At 27.3% G+C, this 19553-nt stretch overlaps 1 protein-coding gene across 6 annotated transcripts in view; it reads left to right on the forward strand.

The window, feature by feature from the left end:
* LOC136072111 (5-oxoprolinase-like) overlaps positions 1–19553 on the forward strand; it is a 119573-nt gene that overhangs the window by 26850 nt on the left and 73170 nt on the right. For all 6 annotated transcript variants that reach the window (XM_065820448.1, XM_065820449.1, XM_065820446.1 and 3 more), the window contains exons 15-17: positions 7272–7359; positions 8174–8394; positions 9484–9572. In XM_065820448.1, coding sequence (XP_065676520.1) covers positions 7272–7359; positions 8174–8394; positions 9484–9572 — 398 coding nt within the window. The remainder of the gene's footprint in view (positions 1–7271; positions 7360–8173; positions 8395–9483; positions 9573–19553) is intronic.

Raw genomic sequence — 19553 nt, forward strand, 5'->3', positions numbered from 1 at the left:
CCTTAAACATTTAAGAGTCCCTAATATATATTTTAAAAAAGTTCTTTAAAAGTAGGTCAACCTGTTACTCAAAAAAAAGTGAAATTATATAAGAATTTAGAAAAAATTGTTTTATAAAAACTTATATTTTAATTTTTTTTTTTTTTTAACTTGATTTTAAACTAAAAATAAAAAAAAGTGCATTTTTACAAGTTTATGAAGATGTTTTTTTTGCTTAAAATGTTTTTTATAAAAAAATATGATTATTAAAATTTTTACATAGTTTCGCTTTTTTTGAGTACCAGGTTTACTTTCTTTTTAAGAACTTTTTTTACATATATATTAGGAATTCTTTAAATGTTCAAGGGTCTTGCAGCACCTTTAAAAAGGGTCTTGCAGCACCTTTAAAACATTTTTGTTCAAAATTTTTTTAAATCTATTGTTATTTTATTATAAAGAACACATTTAGAACTCAGACAAGGCAAGTTGTTGTTTTTTGATGCACCCTAGTGTGTATGCAAACATCTTTGTGTCTTGCATAAATTGTCATTGATGATGTCATACTGAAATAGGGAGCTATTGGAGCTTTAGTACATACATTGATTACATAAAACACAAGAGAATTCTTTGATGCCAAGTTGATTGTAATTTAGTTTAGTGTAATTATAACATGTTTATGCGGGTTTTCATAATTATTTTTGAGGTTTATGAATTAATTCTAATTGTTAGTAAAATTTGTACGAGACAGGTTTACATTAAGTAAAGAAAAGGAAAAACATCATAATCTTAGTGTTGTGTTTATACAAGAAAATTACAAGCTAACCAGGCATGGCATCAAGTATGAATTTATTTGATATGTTTAAAACATAGAACTTCAAATGCTGCTGTGTGGGTACAAAAAATGAAAGTGATTGCTGAAATGCAGAACAAAAAAGGTCTTAACTGTTGAAGATAAGCAAGATAGAAATGAAGTCAAGCAAGTGCTGCTGGAATATGAGCTTTTCACGAAACAAAATTATATGACGGAGAGAAAGTTGATGTATTTTTGGATGATGTAAAACAATTAGCTGTTCTTGTTAAATTGTCAGAAGTTGCTGTACATTTGGCATTTGTTGTGGGATTGCCAGAGATTGTATCATTAAGATTTTGAGCAGTGATGAACCAAATTATATCATGTTACCCAAAGTGAAAGCTGCTTTAAATACCATAAGAAAAGATGTCAGTAATGTTATTAGCGTTGTGTCTCAGCATCATGCTGCAAAAAGTCCTTTAGTATGTTACAACTGCAAAGAGTTACACCGCATTGCAAAGAATTGTTTGTACTCAAAGGACTTTAGAAAAAGATTTTCTAAGGACGTCTCCTTAGAAAATCTTTTGGTGTTTCAAATGTGGTGATGAAGGACATGTGGTTTTGAGGTTAATGATGTCGAAGTATGTGACTAAGTTACTTTTAGTAAATTTCCAATCATTTAGAGTTGATATAATGCTTGAAATGAGTTCCATTAAGTTATTGGGATAAGTTTTTGTTTCTTCTTTAACAATGACAAAGAAAGGAAGATTGTGAAGCTGTGTTTACTGTTATTAAATGGAAAATGAAAATGGAGAGATGGAGACAGACCCAAACAACTGTTTAAAAAAGTTGTTCAATATGAAATACTAAAATATGCTAAAGCAGAATATGAAAATAAAATTCAGGATTGGATCAAGAGAATATGGTTACTTGAGTATGATGAAAATTTGATAGGACTGCCAAAAGGACAAATTCCTTCAATGGCTGTGATTCTAAGAAATTAAAATAAAATAGTTCAATTTGTTTCAGTTTAGAGAAAAACTAACTATTTCATCAAGATGTATACAAGAGATGCATATGTGTGCATTAATAAGTTGTGAGAATGGAGAAGAATGCGAATCAAACCAGCAATTGTGGATTTACACAAGGCTTATATCCAATTGAAAACTGAGGAATATCTTTAGCCATTCCAAACTGTGGTATTTTGCTACAAAGGATATTGTTCAACTCAACTTGATTTTGAATTGAATGATGCACCAATGATTATGAAATCTGTTGTAAACGCTTACATGGATGACATTTTTATCAATGAGAATGTAGTGAGTCTCGATTATGTTAAGAGACATTTATAAAAATATGGTTTGGTGAGCAAAGAAGGTGAACAGATTGACAATAATAAGGTATGTGTGTTGGGGTCTGTGTGTACAAAAAGTTGGTTACAAACTGATATGGTCTAAAGGGAATCAAATTGAAGAAATCCTGAAATAGTTAACCAGGAGAGTAGTGTTTTCAGTCTGTAGGTGATAGGTGGATCATTTACCAGTGTATGACTGTTTAAGAGTTTTTTATTGAATAAGTTGAATGAGGATGACTTTTTAAAAAATTATATCGGAGCAGTAGTTGGGTATCCATTTTGAGTATATATAATTAAAAAAATCGAACATGTTGAATCCATTTTGAGTATATGTAATAAAAAAAATCGAACATGTTAAAGCAACTTATTTTGGTTGTCTTGTAAGCTTCAATCTCTATGTTGGAGTTAATCCTTGTTTTTATTTGAACCGATATGTTATAATATTATAGAATGCATATTTAAAGCTATACATGTAATAGTTTATTTTAATTGATATAGGGTCATTCCAGCTCAATTCAATTTATGCTCGGCACCATACCATCTCAGATTTTGATGATTTTTGGAATACAAGCTTAAATTAAAGAAAGAAGACTTCACTATTAATTTTAGTGTCTGACACCTTACAGTTTCAGAGATATTGATACTCAGTCCCAATCTCTTTTTTGACTGTTTTTTTTTTCATTTATTTTTAAAGCCAATTGCACAACACAATTAGCTTTAACTTATGAAATACTTGTTCATAGTTTTGAAAATTTGTACCTATTTTTAGGGTGAGAAACTCAAAACTGATGGTTAAAACCTCCCAAAAATCAAGCTTCTATATGAAAATCTAGTTTCAAAATGGTGTAACACTTTTTTTAAGTTTTTTGATGCCCCGTACAAAAAAACGTTTATCTGGAGATGCCTAAAAGAAATGATTCTGAAATTTTTTCCAAATGTTCTATATTTAACAAACTCTATAATACAAAAAAACTGCGAGGGTTTTCTTTTTTAAATCGGATTTATTTGCATTTAAAATTTTATAATAAAAAAATTTAAAAAAATTGTTGATTTGATAATGAAAAAATATTATTAAATTATATGCATTTATTTTTTGTATTTTAAAAAAATTGTTAGAATCTCAGTATCTCAGGTAGAGTTCTAACATACAAACTTGTTTGCATTTCACAAAAAAGATCTTTATTTTATGCAATCTTTATGTTTTATAGCTAAAGGATTTTCTATTTAAGAATCTTAAAAAAATAATTATTTTAAAATTATTTCTTACAGAACTAAAAAATAGTATAACAATATGAATCATATAAAGAGATGTTCAATTGGATTAATAAAGAAAGAAGTTTGTCACAAACAGGCATATGTAAAATCCAATGATATCAAGAAAGTTTCAAGTCTTAATGATTTTGATAAAGACTTGATAATTAGTCGTTCTGGTATTGAAATTAATGAAAATACAACAGTTTGCCAACACCATGAGTATGTTTACTTAAAATGTTACTCAACAATCCACATAACTTGCTGTGATCCATTTCATTTACACAATGGAAAAAGAAGAAAAAATAATTACTACTTAGCCATAAAACTTTTTTAAAGCTTTATTGTAATTATATATAAGATTTTTTGCAAAACTCTCACTGAAGCAGTAATTATAATGTTTTTAGGAGGATGTAAAGAAATTAATATCCAACTTGCTGGAAAATTCAAAAACATTGGTAATAACGTTATTCCTGGAGAAAAGATATGTCCCTCATGTAAGATTAAATTGATGTCATTTAAAGATAATGGACCAGGAGAACCGACTTGCAGCCAGATTTATGAAGATAAAGATAATGAACTAACTATAAACGAATTGTTAAAAGAAAACCTTAGTTCTCCTTTGACGATTATGAACATAAGTCCTCTTTAAATGCATGCTGTGAGTAGACACTCAAGAGTTGCTCTTGGTAAAAAGAAATTATTACATGTTCAAAAAACAGTAAAATTAGGTATTGCAAGTACTTTAAATATAGATCAGTTAAGCCAAGAAGATTCCTTCAGTAAATTATCTAAGGAAGTTAAAAATAAAGCAAATGACATGGATATACTTATAGGAAAAATCAAACAAAAATGTTAATTTCCAATCGTAATCAGAAAATTCAACTACTAACACTGATTCCAATTTCTTGGTCTAACAAAGATATAGAAAGAGAGTTTAGTGTTACTAATTATATGGTGCAGATATTACGCAAATTGCTGCAGAAAAATGGTATTTTATCATTCCCTGAAAAAAAATAGGAAAAGAAATATCTCAAGAGACTGTAGATAGAATTATTGAATTTTATTGTAACGATGAAAAAAGCAGACAAATGGCTGTTAAAAAAGATTTTGTGAGTATAGCTTGAAGATCTCACATGCAAAAGCATTTTGGTTCTCTCAAATCTAAAAGAACTATATGCTAAGTTTAAAACCAGTCATCCAGATATAAAGATTTGTTTTTCTAACTTTAGCTCACATCGTCCAAAATGGTGCGTTACAGCATCTGGTACGCATTCAGTATGTGTGTGCACCTACCTTCAAAATTTTGAGTTAATGGTTAGTGCAGTTGAATTATCAAAGGATTATTATGAACTTATTGATATGCTTGTTTGTAATAGGGCTAACAAGAATTGCATGATTGCCCTTTGTGTCCAGACGATTCTTAATTAAGAAATCTTGAAAATGAGTTGAGTTCTAAAGAAGATATTGGTGGAGACAATGATTGTTGTATAGATTACAAACAATGGAAGAAAACAGACCGATCTGAGCTAGTAAGTCTAACAGAAACCACAAGTAGCTTCATTAATACTCTGACAAATAAGTTACAAAAGCTTACTGTTCATTCTTATATTGCAAAAAGTCAAGCTGCTTCTTTAAGAAAATTAAAAGATGAGTTAAGTAGTACTGAGGTCATTGTCCTTTGTGATTTCTCAGAAAACTATGAGTTTGTAGTACAAGACGAAGTACAAACTTTTCACTGGAACAAAATTTAAGCAACATTGCATCCAACAGTAGTTTACTGTAAAGTAAATAATGTTCTCAAATGTGATTCAATATGTTTTATTTCTGATGATTTACTGCATGATGTAGATATGGTATATCATGTGATGAAGTTAACAGTTGAACATGTTAACAAGATTTTTCTATGAAATGTACATGGTCATTGTTTGCTACAAGTCACGGTAAATCACCCTGTAATGGTATTGGTGGGACTGTTAAATGACTAACTTCAATTGCTAGCCTTCATAGAACAACAACAAATCATATACTTACAACATCTGTAATGTTTTATTTTTGTCAAAATGAAATCCTAGGAATTAATTTTTATTACATATGTAAGGAGTCATACATGATAATCCGAATTGAAATTGAGCAAAGATATGCAACTGCAAAAACGTTACCAGGCACTCGCAGCTATCACAATTTCATTCCAATAAGTAACACAAAAATTGGAACTAAAGTTGTTTCTGAACAATTGGACTATTCATTTGTTTTTAATTTTCAAACTGATGGGATTATTAAAGAATGCTTGTTTGATATAAGCATTGGAGTGTGTTGAAAATAAAGACATTCAAGTTAGATTCATGCATCCATTTTACCTTTCAAAGGCATATGATTGGCCTTCTAGAGATGATGTGTGCTAGGTTCCATCAACAAACCTATTGTTAATGATTAATATCCCAACAACTGCCACAAGAAGACGATACAAAATCAGTGAAATTGATCATCAACGCGTTGAAGACAGCTGGGTCAACTTTTAACCAGAGATCTAAGATTGTTAATTCTTATTGCCTTCTAATTTTAATTTTTTTTATTACAGTTTACTTATTTTAATTTGTTTATTTATTTTTTATTGTTCAATTTATTTCTATATTTTTTGGTTTATTATTATAAGACTTTAAATGCAAATAAATCTAATTTAAAAAATAAAGCCCTTGCAGTTTTTTTATATTATGGAGTTTGTTACATATAGAACCTTAAGAAAAAATTTCAGAATCATGTCATTTAGGCATCTCAAGATAAACATTTTTTTGTATGGGGCATCAAAAAACATATAATAAGTATTGCACCATTTTGAAATTAGATTTTCATATAGAAGCTTGATTTTTGGGGGGTTTCTGTCTTTTTTTTATTGCTGCATCAATAATTTTTGATAAAAAATAATGTATTATGCTGTTAAATATTAGTAAAAAAATATTTTTGTCTGAAAAAGCACCAAATGTATAATGTCTTGAAATTATGCAAAAGTGCTATGAATAATAAAGTACCTAATTTTCTTTTTTTCTTAACTGTTTTGCTACCAGCCATTTTAACAAAAGTCATTTCGAATGCACATTGTTTTGAATAAAATTTGGATGACATAACATTGACAACTAATTAAAACTCGAATAGTAAATCTCCTTAAAGACATAACAAACTATATATCAATAGAAAGCTAAACAAATGAATTTTTTAATTAAATAAGTTTTTAATAAATAATAACTAAAACATTAAGTCCAAAACAGAATTTATTTAATGTATAAACGTTTTTCTTTAAAAGACTTTTGTAATTACTTAGCTAAATACTTATACACTTCTACAAGTTAAATTTTACAGTGTTAATGCTGCTTTATTTTAGAACTAAATTTAAAGAAGTTTTTTTAATCAAGTATTACTCAAGATTTTTTAACTTTGTCAAGTGATAACTTATTATAATTACACAATATGGCTCTTATTTGTTTTTGATTATGTAGAGAATTAATTAAACCTTAAAAAAAAACCAGTTACATGTGTCTAGAATGAAAATTTACATACAAAACAAAATAAATTGCAAAGCATACTCGAAAGCCGCTACCAGTGGCTTGCGGTCAAAATTTAAAAAAATCAAAAGCCACTGTCAGCAACTTGTGGTAGTGAAAGAGTTAAGAACTTTAATTTAGTTTGTTATTTATTGTATTTTTTATTTATTTTAAATTTGCATTTTTTTTATACTTTATAAATTCAAAATATTGCATTTTTCTTAAAGATTCTTATCTCTCTTATTATCTTATTCTTATTTCTCTTATCTCTCAGAGACTATTTGATATACATACATTTTAAGTTCTTACCTTTGTTTGACCTGCGCAAAGTCATATAAATAAAAAACTTTATTTTCAGGTTTTTTCCACATATTTTTGGACCAGGTCAAAATGAACCTTTAGACAGAGAAGGTGCTTACAGAGCTTTCCAAGAATTATCAAAGGAAGTAAGTAATGTTGAGCATCAGCTAATTATTTAACAATTCATTTGTTAATAAAAAAATGTTTTCAGTTTAATCTTGGGCATCAAGATTAAACTGGAGAAGCATAAATTTTTTTTAAACTTTTAAACTAATTTACTTTTATCTTTTGGGCGCTGCCAAAAACTAATTGACTTTTAGTAAATTAATTTAGTAACTAATTTACTTTTAGTAAATTATTTATTTAAATTTACTTTTGGGCACTGCATATCAAAAATCAATACCATTTTTTAAGACCATTCCTACAAAGATAACATATGTTAAAAGTTAACTAAACATGTCTTTATTATTGATTTTTTTTCTCTTTATGATAATCTTTTGCTGCCTTTTTTAACAACAAATTTACCATGTATATAAGAAAAAGTGTTAGTGTTATGGTTTGCCATAATTTAAGAGCGATTTAAAAGCACATAAGTTAAACACTGTATTGGGAGGTTTTATTAAATGACAGAAAACACAATATACTTTAAAGAATACATATAGCTGTGCCATTTATTTAAACTACCAGCGTAATAACAATTGATTTTATTGACATTCTTATAACATTCAAATTTTTTTGCCAACCTAAACATATTTTTAATACTAGTAACTTTTTTACCAAATTTTTTAATATTTTTCAAGAATAAAAAGTGAAAAAAATTTAATTAATTTATTAAAATCAAAAACTTGATAAAAATAAGTATTTATTCATTTTTATTAGTTTTAATGTTTCAGTAAATAAATCATTTTTTTATTTTTGTTTTTTTTTAGTTTTTTTGAGTTTTAAAATTGTTGTATTTAGATCAATGCATTTGATCCTTCTCACAACAAGTCTGTAGAGGAAATAGCTATGGGTTTTATAACAATTGCAGTTGAAGCCATGTGCAAGCCAATTCGTATTTTAACTGAGGCTCGTGGTTATGATACATCTAAACATGTTCTAGCATCATTTGGTGGAGCTGGTGGTCAACATGCTTGTGCTATAGCAAAAGCTTTAGGAATGTCAACCATTTTTATTCATAAGTAAGCATGTAACATAATTTAAACTATCAATTTTCATTTAGTATATAATATAGTTCTAAAAAACTATAAAATTAAATTCTATAGAAATAATCTTTTATTTTTCAATGAGTCAAAAATTAGTTTAAGTTAATGTTTTTAATTCATTTCAATTAAGTAATTAATTTCATACAATTTCCAATAATTTTATGCATAATAATATGTTTGTAACTTGTGTATATTTAATTAACTATGTAAATATTTAAAGAAATATACTACAATTTAAATATAAAAATAAATAAATATATATTTAAAAGAATACAAAAACATAAAGGTGTTAGGCAGGAATATATTTTTTACCGCATTTTTATGATATAGGGAATATTTATTGTTATTCTACAAAATATTAGGAATTTTTATTAAAATTTTCCTATAACTTCACATACAAAAAGTGGTTATTGAATATTATAAACTTTGTGGTTTGATAAATGGATTTTAAACTTAAGTCTAAGAAGACCTTTATAGTCTCAAAGTGTAAATAAATTAAAATACCATTGTATATCATTAAATGAAGCAATGAATTTGAAAAAAATACAAGCGTATGGCTAATATAATATTCAACAAAAAATAATACAGAAAAGCAACAGCAAGCTAATTTAAAGCATAGAATAGTTCAACAAAGTTACATCAGAAAAACATACAAAGCAATTATTAGTTTATAACAATAGTTAAATACAAAAGGGTGGTACAAAATATAGTTAAATACAAAAGGGTGGTACAAAAGATTTGAAAAGTTTTTATTTAAAATATCATTATTTTGTCATCTTGTTGTCATCAGAGATTTTTTTTCCAATTTGCATATGCTTTAAAAGCTCCGTGTCAAAATATGCATAAAAGGGTCATAAAATAATAACAAAGTATGGTGTATTATTATTTAGAGAAGTTGGCATTATATAGTGCTTTTATTTTTATGACAATATATTATATTATTATATTTTTATTATATTTGTTATTATTATTTTTATTATTAGAATATAGAATACTAAGTAGGTATTTTTTTATTAAAAAAATACCTACTTAGTATTCTATGTTTGTTTAATGTTTTCATAATAGATATTCTGGTTTATTATCGGCTTATGGTATAGCTTTGGCAAATGTTTCCTGTGAAAAGCAAGAATCAACTGCTTATATATATGAAAAAGGTATTTTTTGTTAATTTTTAAACTTGTTTTTAAATTAAAGATTTGTTTTATCCAGTTAAAATAAATAAAGTTAAAATAATTACTGAAATTTTGAAACTGTGTTTAAAAAAAATGATAAGTCTTATTGAGTTACTCCACATTACTCTTTCCTTTGAACCTTTTTACTGTTTTTTTGTTTCATATTTTGAACTTGGCAATTGAAATATTGACCTGGTGACTAGGTTTTCATGATCTGGTTCAAGGCTCGAATTAACGCAAGAAAATCTAATCGCAAAAAAAAAAAAATAATTTTGAAATCAATTAGTTGATGTTATCATTCAATAATTCTGTAATTCATTTTAATTAGGGAATTATATTTTTATTATATTTTAATAAGTTTAAGTATATGCTTAAATTATTTTTTTGGAAAAATAAAAATTTTTTTTTAATTTTTTTAAAAAAAACAGAAGTAAAATAATTTATTTTTTTTTAATTTAAATTTTTTATAACTTAATTTTTGGTTTAATGTTTGAAATAAAATGTCTCTACTTTTAAAACTATTTTAAAGAAACAAAAAATAATGGCGTCTTAACAAAAAAAAATTTACTGTTAAAAATGTTTACGATTTAAATAAAACATTCTCCTTCACTTACACTATCTTCTAAATCTGTTATCTAAATCTAAATATTGTTACTGGCCACTATCTATGCCACTGGGTATTATTATTGTTACTGGCTAGATCTATGTTTGACTTTCAGGAATGATCCTTGCTATGCTGCAATTATTTATATAATTATTGTTAAATTCTTTTAAATTATCAATTTTTTGATGTCACTTAATAAACTACTTTGCTTGTGACCAATTTGAAACAAACTGCGTTAAAATTCAATAACAAATAAACTGTTATAACATAATTTATCTTAAAAGTTAACAATAATAATGTGAAAGAAAAATAACGCATAAGTTGTCTTACTTTTATATATAGCAAAATAAAATAAGTTGTACTTAATATAATTGACTTCCTTAGCCAAATGTTTTAATCTATGGTTTTTAGTAAAGTTCTATGATTTATAGAAAATTTGCTTTTTTTGGTTGCTACTGCTTAAATATTGCAAACTTGTTTTTGGTTATTAATTTTAGAGTTGATTATCAGATTCATTCGAATATTTTGTTTTTAGAGCTTAGTGTTTGCACCCGTGTTTTCTATAAAGAAAATACCCCAAAAAATCTTTGAAAATGTCACAATTAACCCTTAAAAATTACAACTTCAATTGTGAATATGATATGATTAATATTTAATTATAAAATATGATATAATTTAAAAATATATATTTCTTGTTAGCATATAAGACACCTAAATTATGTTTTTATTTAGCAGGTGTATTATTTAGGCGTTTTTTTGCTCGAAATTGTTTTATACTATGCATATTTTAAAGATAAATAGCATAAGTAGTTTTACAATGGAGAAGACAAAATTTATTTTTAAAATGAGAAATACACCCCTTTTTTTTACTGGAAAATTAAATTCAAAGGCAGAGGTAGTAGACTAGAGAAAAAAAATTTTTCTTAAGACTTTCAGATTCAACAAGCAGTGTCTTGGGTTAAAAAGCACAGCTAAAGAGGCTATGCTGCTTTGCAAATTGGCATGTTTTCTTTGATCAAAGATTGCCATTGGTTGTCAATTAAACCGAAAAGCTGTTTAATTTCAGAAAACAGCATCCATGAATTTTGACAGTAGAGAAAGAGCACTATATTGTAGAAGTCATTAATAATAAAAACATAAAATATCTGAAGGAGCATTTAAATGTAAATATCATGCAGCTAGATAAATTTCAGCAGGCTGCTAACTGTATGGTTCCAAATCAAATCAAACTGTATAGCAGTCTTGTTTGAAGTTCACCAAAAAAAAGTATGCAGACTTTCATCAGCACATGCCTTTGTTACATCTGCTACTCCATGTTTAATGTCCAAATTAACAAAAATAAATCATAGATATGGATCAGCAAATTATTATAAATTTATGTTTGAGCAGTCGCATATGATTATGAGAATATTAAAAAAGTTTTTATAAAAGTTATGAGAAAAGTTTAAATTTAGAAGATATACTTTGCTGACAGTAAACAAGGTAAAGCCTAAAGACATAAACAAAACAAAAAATACTTATGTCACCAACATGCATGGGTCAATAGAAACACAAAACATTAAACAGGTCCGGTTTTTTAAAAATAGAAAAAGAAAAAAAAGGATCAGAAGTAAAAGAAAAAGATTACAAAAAAAAAAAAAGTTTTATGATTTTAAATCAAAATTTGCAATTGCATTGTGCAGTAAAGGGTTTTAAGAAGTGTCCAGTTTGCAAAACAAAAACTATAAAGTTGATTTAACTGATGAGGACTGATGAGTGATAACTTTGAATTGTTTTTTTTTTCTAAAAAAAATTTGAATTCGTGTTTCAATGTGTTAACCTTGGTACCCTTTAAAAACTAAAAACATCTTTTCTACTAATAAAAGCTAATTTTATCAACCTGACTAAAATGTTAAATTTTTTTATTTGTTGCAACAATAAAGAAATAAATTGTTATAACTAATAACCAAGGAATTGCAAACTTATTTTCAAGTTGGTGTTCACCCATGTCAAAAAATGCCTTTTTCTAAGATAGAAAATAGTCAAATTTTTTGGGGGAGATAGGAATAGTGAGATAAGAAGTGCCAAAACAAAGAATATTATTCGCTAAAGTTCAAGCAGTGCTAGTCCAAACATCAGTTATGAATTTGTTGTTTTTAAGGTGTACCTGTATGTATAGCGTGTATAGATCAGCTATTGTTTACTAGTTTTGCTTATATTTATAGCATATGGCATTTTCAGAAAAAGAAGAAAAAAACAAAAGATAATGAAAAAAAAAGAATGCTGCCCTATTCCAAACCCTCAGCTGATGTAATGGCACTCCTTTGCGGCAGCAGACTTTTTCAGTATAACATCAGACATGTTATCTAAACATGCGTTTATGGTTGTGTGTATATAAATATATGCAAATATATATAGGGTTTGCAAAAACCCGGATGATTTCTATTTCTGGGATTTGGAATTGTATAATTGATTCCCAGCATTATTTTATGCTTTAAAACTAAAAGAAAAGTCATAGTTTAATTATAATAATTTCATCATAATTTAATTAATTAATATTGCAGTAAAATAAATAAAACTTAAGCATAAAATTATTTCTTTTTTCTTTAGAAATTATGCTCGCAGAAAACTCAAATTATCTAAACTATAATCACTTAAGCGACTTCTTATTTTATAGCAAAATAGCCCTGCAGAGGAAAATACCCTTTCTGACTCTATGCTCGTTGGTTTAATCGTCATTCAAAAATCATAAACTTTCTGAAGACTATCACCCAACCACTATTTATTAACCACTTTCAAACAATGACATTTCTTTCGAATGTTTAGAATTAAGAGTTTTGCCTAATCTTGACAAAGAATTTCTGGGTGTTGCTAGAAAACCTTTTTCTAGGGCTTCATTTAGTTACTTACTAATAGTTTTCGGCATTTCATTATCTTTTTGACTTACCAAATCTTCAACATTGTCCAAGGAACTTGTTGGATTATTGAAATATGTTACATCTATTTAGAAGTTTCAACATTTTTTTTTTTTAAATTTGAAGATGTTTCAAAAACTTCACCTATGGGCATTAATTTGTTTTCTCCATAATGCAGTTGACCACTTAATTCAGTCCTTTGCTCGATGATATTGAAGGCTAATGCATTAAAAAGTTGACAATTGTAGTTCTTTTAATGCTTGTATTCTTGTAAACATGTATTCAGTTCTTTTATTTTAGTTAGCATAAACTCTAACGCAATGTCAACAGTTATAAGGTTTGGATTGCGTAGACAAAGCACTTCCACTACTGCTTTTACTTGAATTAGCACATTTACTAGTTCAGAAACAATTTCATACTCATTATCTGACATTTTTATTGAATCATTAATACTGATATCAACAAGCGCCTTCTATTCCAACGAGCTGGTCAATCTTGTTTTACTAACTTTGATTAAATGAAGGTTTTTTCCAAAGTCATTTTTTTTATATTTTTGAAGACAGTCATCATTTTTTGGTAATCTTTTAAAAACCATCACGATTTTTCTAACTTTATTAATCACTGGACCAATCACTTTGTTTGTAATTATAACGTCTTCAATTATTTGATTATCCACTATTAATCATCACCATCATCATCGCTATCTGATTCACAGCTTTCACTAAATTCAGATTCATTTTCTAAATTTTCAATATGATCATCAATTTCCTCAACTAAATGTCTCTGCGTGCAATTTGATGCTGACGTATTATATAAAACTGAAATAATAGCCAGTTAAATACCGCGAGCAAAGCATAACTGTTGATTAGTCTGTAATAGTTTTCCAATTTTTTTCATTGCGCTGGCTCCATTTTTTATTATGCACACAATATTATTTTCAAGATTTGAACCAAACAAGGAGAGTTTTTCTTTAAGTAAAAACGGGGTTGCACACTTTTCCGCTGGTATTCTCCCTACAATCCTTACTAAACCTAAATTCCAAAAATTTAATCTCTATTGTGTAAATTGATATTCAAATAACGAGTATTACGAATCAATGTCCACTCATTGAAAGAAATTGAAAACTTAGTTCCACTGTTAATTTATTGTCTTAATTTGTCTCTTATAACATTCTTTATATTGTTAGAAAAATCTAGTACCATTTTTTAACAGTGTTAGGAGATTTAGGTATGTTGACAAATCACCTTGTAGCCAGCCCAGCACGTATTATATTGTTTCCATACAAGGGGTTTTACTGTTAAGCTCTATGAAATTTGATATGGTATCCTAATTTGATGAATCAAAGTATAAGAATTTATTAACTATTTTAACTTTCTTATTAAGGTGAATTTTTAAAGTTCAATAAATTTAAATAAATACACTCTGTTATTACAAAAACACAATATAAATCAATACAAATAAATTTTTAATTTTTTTTTTTCATTATTGTTATTATTTTTATTATTTATTATGTATTATTTTTATTTATATTCTTATTATAATTTAGTTTTAATAATTAGAATTAGTTTCTTACTATTTCCTAATAAACATGCTAGTTATAGTCACAATATATAAGAATGATTAAACTTACTTTAAACTTATAAATCAATAATGAAAACATTGTATTGCATTGTTACTAAATTTTATAACTTTATTTATTTATTTTTTGTTTGTTTTGTTGCTTTGTTGTTACTTTTATTTTATTTGACACTATTTAAACACCGATATTAATTAGTAAGCGCAGGTATTAATCGTAGTTTTATAATTTCTAAATCCTGGGATATTTGAAAAATAATCCCGGGAATTCGGGGTTATAAAATTAGGCAAGATTCTTATTCTCTCTCTCTAGTTGTGTGTGTGTGTATGTTTATATACAAACATTCATATATGTATATATATATATATGTGTGTGTGTGTGTGTGTGTGTGTGTGTGTGTGTGTGTGTGTGTGTGTGTGTGTGTGTGTGTGTGTGTGTGTGTGTGTGTGTGTACATATATATGTATACAACTAAAGAAGCTGTTAATTTTAAATGTTAATTTTATCTTACAAACTGTGAGACTTTTCTTGTAAAATTTTCTGTACTTACAATTAAATGAACAATATCTGAATAAACAAAGTTATTATTAGATTTATTATTGTACATTATTGTATATATTATATAGTTTTATTATGTGTAACCCAACCTCAATCAAAGCTTATTGTTTTACCTGAAGCAGGGTTTTTGGTCAGAGTTAAGGGTTTTTTTTAGTATTAAATAGTTATATTGTTTTGAATATTAAAGTTTGTAAAAAAAAAAATTTATAGACATATCTTTCTTTCAAATAGGTCTCCTGAGAGAAAAAATGTTCTATAAAATTTCTATACACTATTGAAACCTGGCCTATATTTTGGCCTATAAAAATTCTATAGAGTTTATAAAATTTCTTTTGAATTTGTATTAGTTTCTACACTGCGCGACAATGATAAAACACCCCAAAAATATTTATAAAACTCTACTATACATCTATATTTAAAAATTGATTTTTGTAGTTAATAAGAGCAAAGGGTTTACAAGACTAAACCACCTTTTTAAAAATTTATTTTAAACAAAATTCGCATTTTATTTTAAAAAAAAAAACTGCTTTTTTAGTGCAACAAAATTATAAGACACTCTAAAAAAAATTTATATAAAAAAATTTTATATTTTAATTTTATAAAAAAAAACATGTCTATTTTTAAAAATCAATAGTGGAGACTTATACTATTTTTTTTAATCAATTCAATCATTGTAGAAGGTGAAAAATCATACAACTTTTTTATGTACAAAATGTTGATTGCATCGCATGCAGATGCGATGGATGATTTCAAGTCAGCTAGTGAACAATATTGTTTACCACCTTCAAACTCTATATATGACAGCTGTGCCCAAGTATTCTCAATAATGTTCAGGTCTGGTAATATATATTCAATAATGTTCAGGTCTGGCCACTTCAATGTTTCAATTTTACTGCTGTTGAAATTATCCTTTACTATCTTAGCTATATGAACGCTAGAATTATCTTGCTGAAAAACAGAATTTTCACCACCAATGATAGGTGCTTCATGTCACAAAAATTTTTGAGCAATTAAAAGATAATTTTTAGCCTTCATTTTTCTGTCATTAAAATGAATTTTTGATTTATCACGATAGAGTGATTCCATGTCAATTCGTCCAGAAAATTTCAAAAATGCCACCATATACTTCAGATTTTGCTGATTTTTATACAGTTACTTACATACAGAGATTTTTATACAGTTACTGATTTTTATACATTACATTACATTCATTATATTTTTATACAGAGTACTTAGTAAAATAAGAATTCATTGAAAATTTTAGCTTCTGTTTCCAAAAAGATCCTAAAATATGATCATTTTACTTTTAACAGATCTTGGCCAGGCCCCTTTTGTCCTTTCAGAATTGTGACCTTTGTTTAAAGGTTCCAAGTCACATAGTTTTAAAAATATTTGATTTTTTTACTTAAAATTTTGAACCTGGCTATTTTCAGGGGTGAACAATCCAATAAAATAATCAGAAATGTAAAATATTATTATTAAGTACCTGTAATTATCAATTTAAATAAATTTAGGCAAATTTTTATATACCTGATTTTGATGCTCAAGAAACCCATGTAATCTTGATGATATCAAAAAAAAAATTTACATATCATTCTTTCATATATGGATAACAGGGCATGGGCTCCGCTTTTTTGTAGCGGAATCTTGCATTACATTTTTCATTACCTTTCAGACTAGCTGGAGCTCTGAAACTTTCAGCATTTTTGTTTTTTTCTCAAAAAAAAAAAATTTTTTTAACCAAGTTAAGATAACTTTGAAGACTTTGTCTAATTTATACTTGTTCCGTTTTATTTAATTATTTATAAAACAAAATACAAGTGTCTAGATTTTGTTAATATTTGCTAAGATGCATCAACGGTCAAAGTATACAAAGGCCCAGTTGTTGTTACAGGTGCATCGATGCTACAAATTATGTTGGTAATTGGAACTCAACACTCATCTGCTCTAAATGGCCAGAAAAGTTTGTTAAAAGGACCGTGTGGGTGCATAAATGTTACCATAATATCTTGCTCAATATTGTCAATTTCATTTATCATACCAATCCATTAAAACAAATCATATTTACACCAAATAAATTCACCAAATTTCATTGATGTTAATTTGCTGATCAGGTTGAGATTTTTGAATACCAGAAAAAGAAAAATGCCTGTTATATTAACATCTTCACTTGTTCGTTTAAAGATAATAGTATCTATAGATTCTGGGTTAAATTGATGATAGCTCCTTATTCCAGTAATTGTTCTACTTAGCTAAAAACGTGTTTTCAAAGTGGTCCCAATTCTGTCAGTCTTTCTTTTTCAGTCTTGAAAAAAAAAATCTCTTTAATATTGTTTGTACAGTAGTCAAACATTTTATTACAATTCAATATCTGGTCATTTATGGGCTTTAGTAGACTTTCATTTGCAGTTAAACGTTTTACAGTGCCACCAATACCATCATATGGTGACTTATCATGACTTGTAGCAAAAAATGTCCATTCTGCATCAATGTCAAAATCATCTTATGGAGACAGGTATTGTAAAGGTTTTTGTGGTTTTTATACTGTGCAACACAACCGTCTGAAAAATAAAGAATCTTTGAAATGTTAGGATGATATTCTTTTGAATAATTATTTATTTGTGTCATACATAATTCATACATGCACAAAAACTTCATACAGAAAACCATTGTGTCATGCTCATTGTCTTCTGGCATAAAGCAAAACAATTTTTTTCTAAGCTGGTCATTTTTGTTTAATAAATAGAGGGCAACTGGGTGTAATGTGCATTGAGTTTTGCACCAATGATAATTTTGGATTTCATCTTGAATCACAAATGTGTAGTTTTCTGCAAAGTCTCCTAAGACAATACAACAGTTTTTTGTCAACTTTTCGTTTTGTTGCCTTAGGTATCTTGCTTGACATTTTGCAATGTAGGAATGAGTTGTTTATTGCCTCTGATAACATCAATTTGAATTCTTCAATTGTTGTCTGACAGATCAATGTTGTTCTGTCTGTTTTCTGGCACTGATTAAATGACACCTCCTCGTCATTGTCATTGTCAATTAGCTGTGCATCCCGAAACTTGTTTAAAGAAACTATACCTGGATAGTTCAGATATCGATGAATCATGCACTCGTTACTTGTCACATCACAAACAACTTTCATCATCAGATCTTTGTAAGTACAATTTAATTGTATAGCGTTGGTCAAGAGTATTGCATTTTGATGGTGGGTACATACACAAACAAAGTGAGTCCCTGATTCTCCAACAGTTATACACCATTTTGGTCTTAAACTGCAAAACCTAGAAAACCCAATGACCTCTTAAGGATATTTAGTTATAAAAGAAATATGCAGTTTTTTAAGATTATATAAAATCAGGCACTTTTGCATGTGTTGTTTTCTACCAATACTTGCGTAATCTTTTTTACCAGGTATTTGTCTAGTAAATTCTTCATCATGGTATATATTGTTGACTCCATTTAATGTTATTTCAGAAAATGTTTTACCTTTCTTAGTGTCTGGAACTGCAAATATTCCACTTATTTCTTTTAGTTTGTGCGCTTTTCTGATTTGGTATTCAGGGGCGTTGAAATATCGCGCAGCATAATTTCTAGACCTAGACTCAAGTGTAAAAGTTAACATCTGAATTTGACTTTTAAGGTCAGAAACAATTAACTTTTATTTTATTTCTGCTGTTAGTTTGTCTAGATCATCGCATTTACTTTTGTCAATACGTATGAGGAATTTTATGTTTCAGTTCTGCCTCGCTAACATTATATACTTTTGAAGTATGATCTTCATACTTTGACATGTTTTTTTAACTTTACTTCTAGCAATAGATAACTGTTGAGGCTTTGGAATGCCATGAAGTTTTATATGAATAATATACCTATTATTTCAAGACTAACATTTAATGCCTTTCATGGCTGATTCTTTTTCGAAGTTGCACTTGAAAAAGCTCAAATTCACAAATATCTTGTTCATCAAATTTACTTATTATAGCATCATAGCAGCTTCGGCAAAGTTAATATCCAGGCACAACATTTGGAAAATTGATTCTCAATCATTTTGCCGTGTCTAATGTTATTGCATGACTACCTGAAATAATAAGTACAATTTGTTTTTAGTGATTACCTATAAATGTGAAAACTATTTGTTCTTATTTTAATTATATAATGCATAACCAAACCAGTTTATTTTCAAACTTTAATAAATAAAATGTTTTGTAGATTTTAATATTATTATTCAAAACAGATTTTACAATGATTCTTTATCAACAATTATTTACCTTTGATTGCTTTTCTTTTCGATTTAAGCTTGTCCAATAAATTACAACATTTTGTGTG

The sequence above is a fragment of the Hydra vulgaris genome, chromosome 15 (assembly GCF_038396675.1).
Source record: "Hydra vulgaris chromosome 15, alternate assembly HydraT2T_AEP".
Taxonomy (NCBI): Eukaryota; Metazoa; Cnidaria; class Hydrozoa; order Anthoathecata; family Hydridae; genus Hydra; species Hydra vulgaris.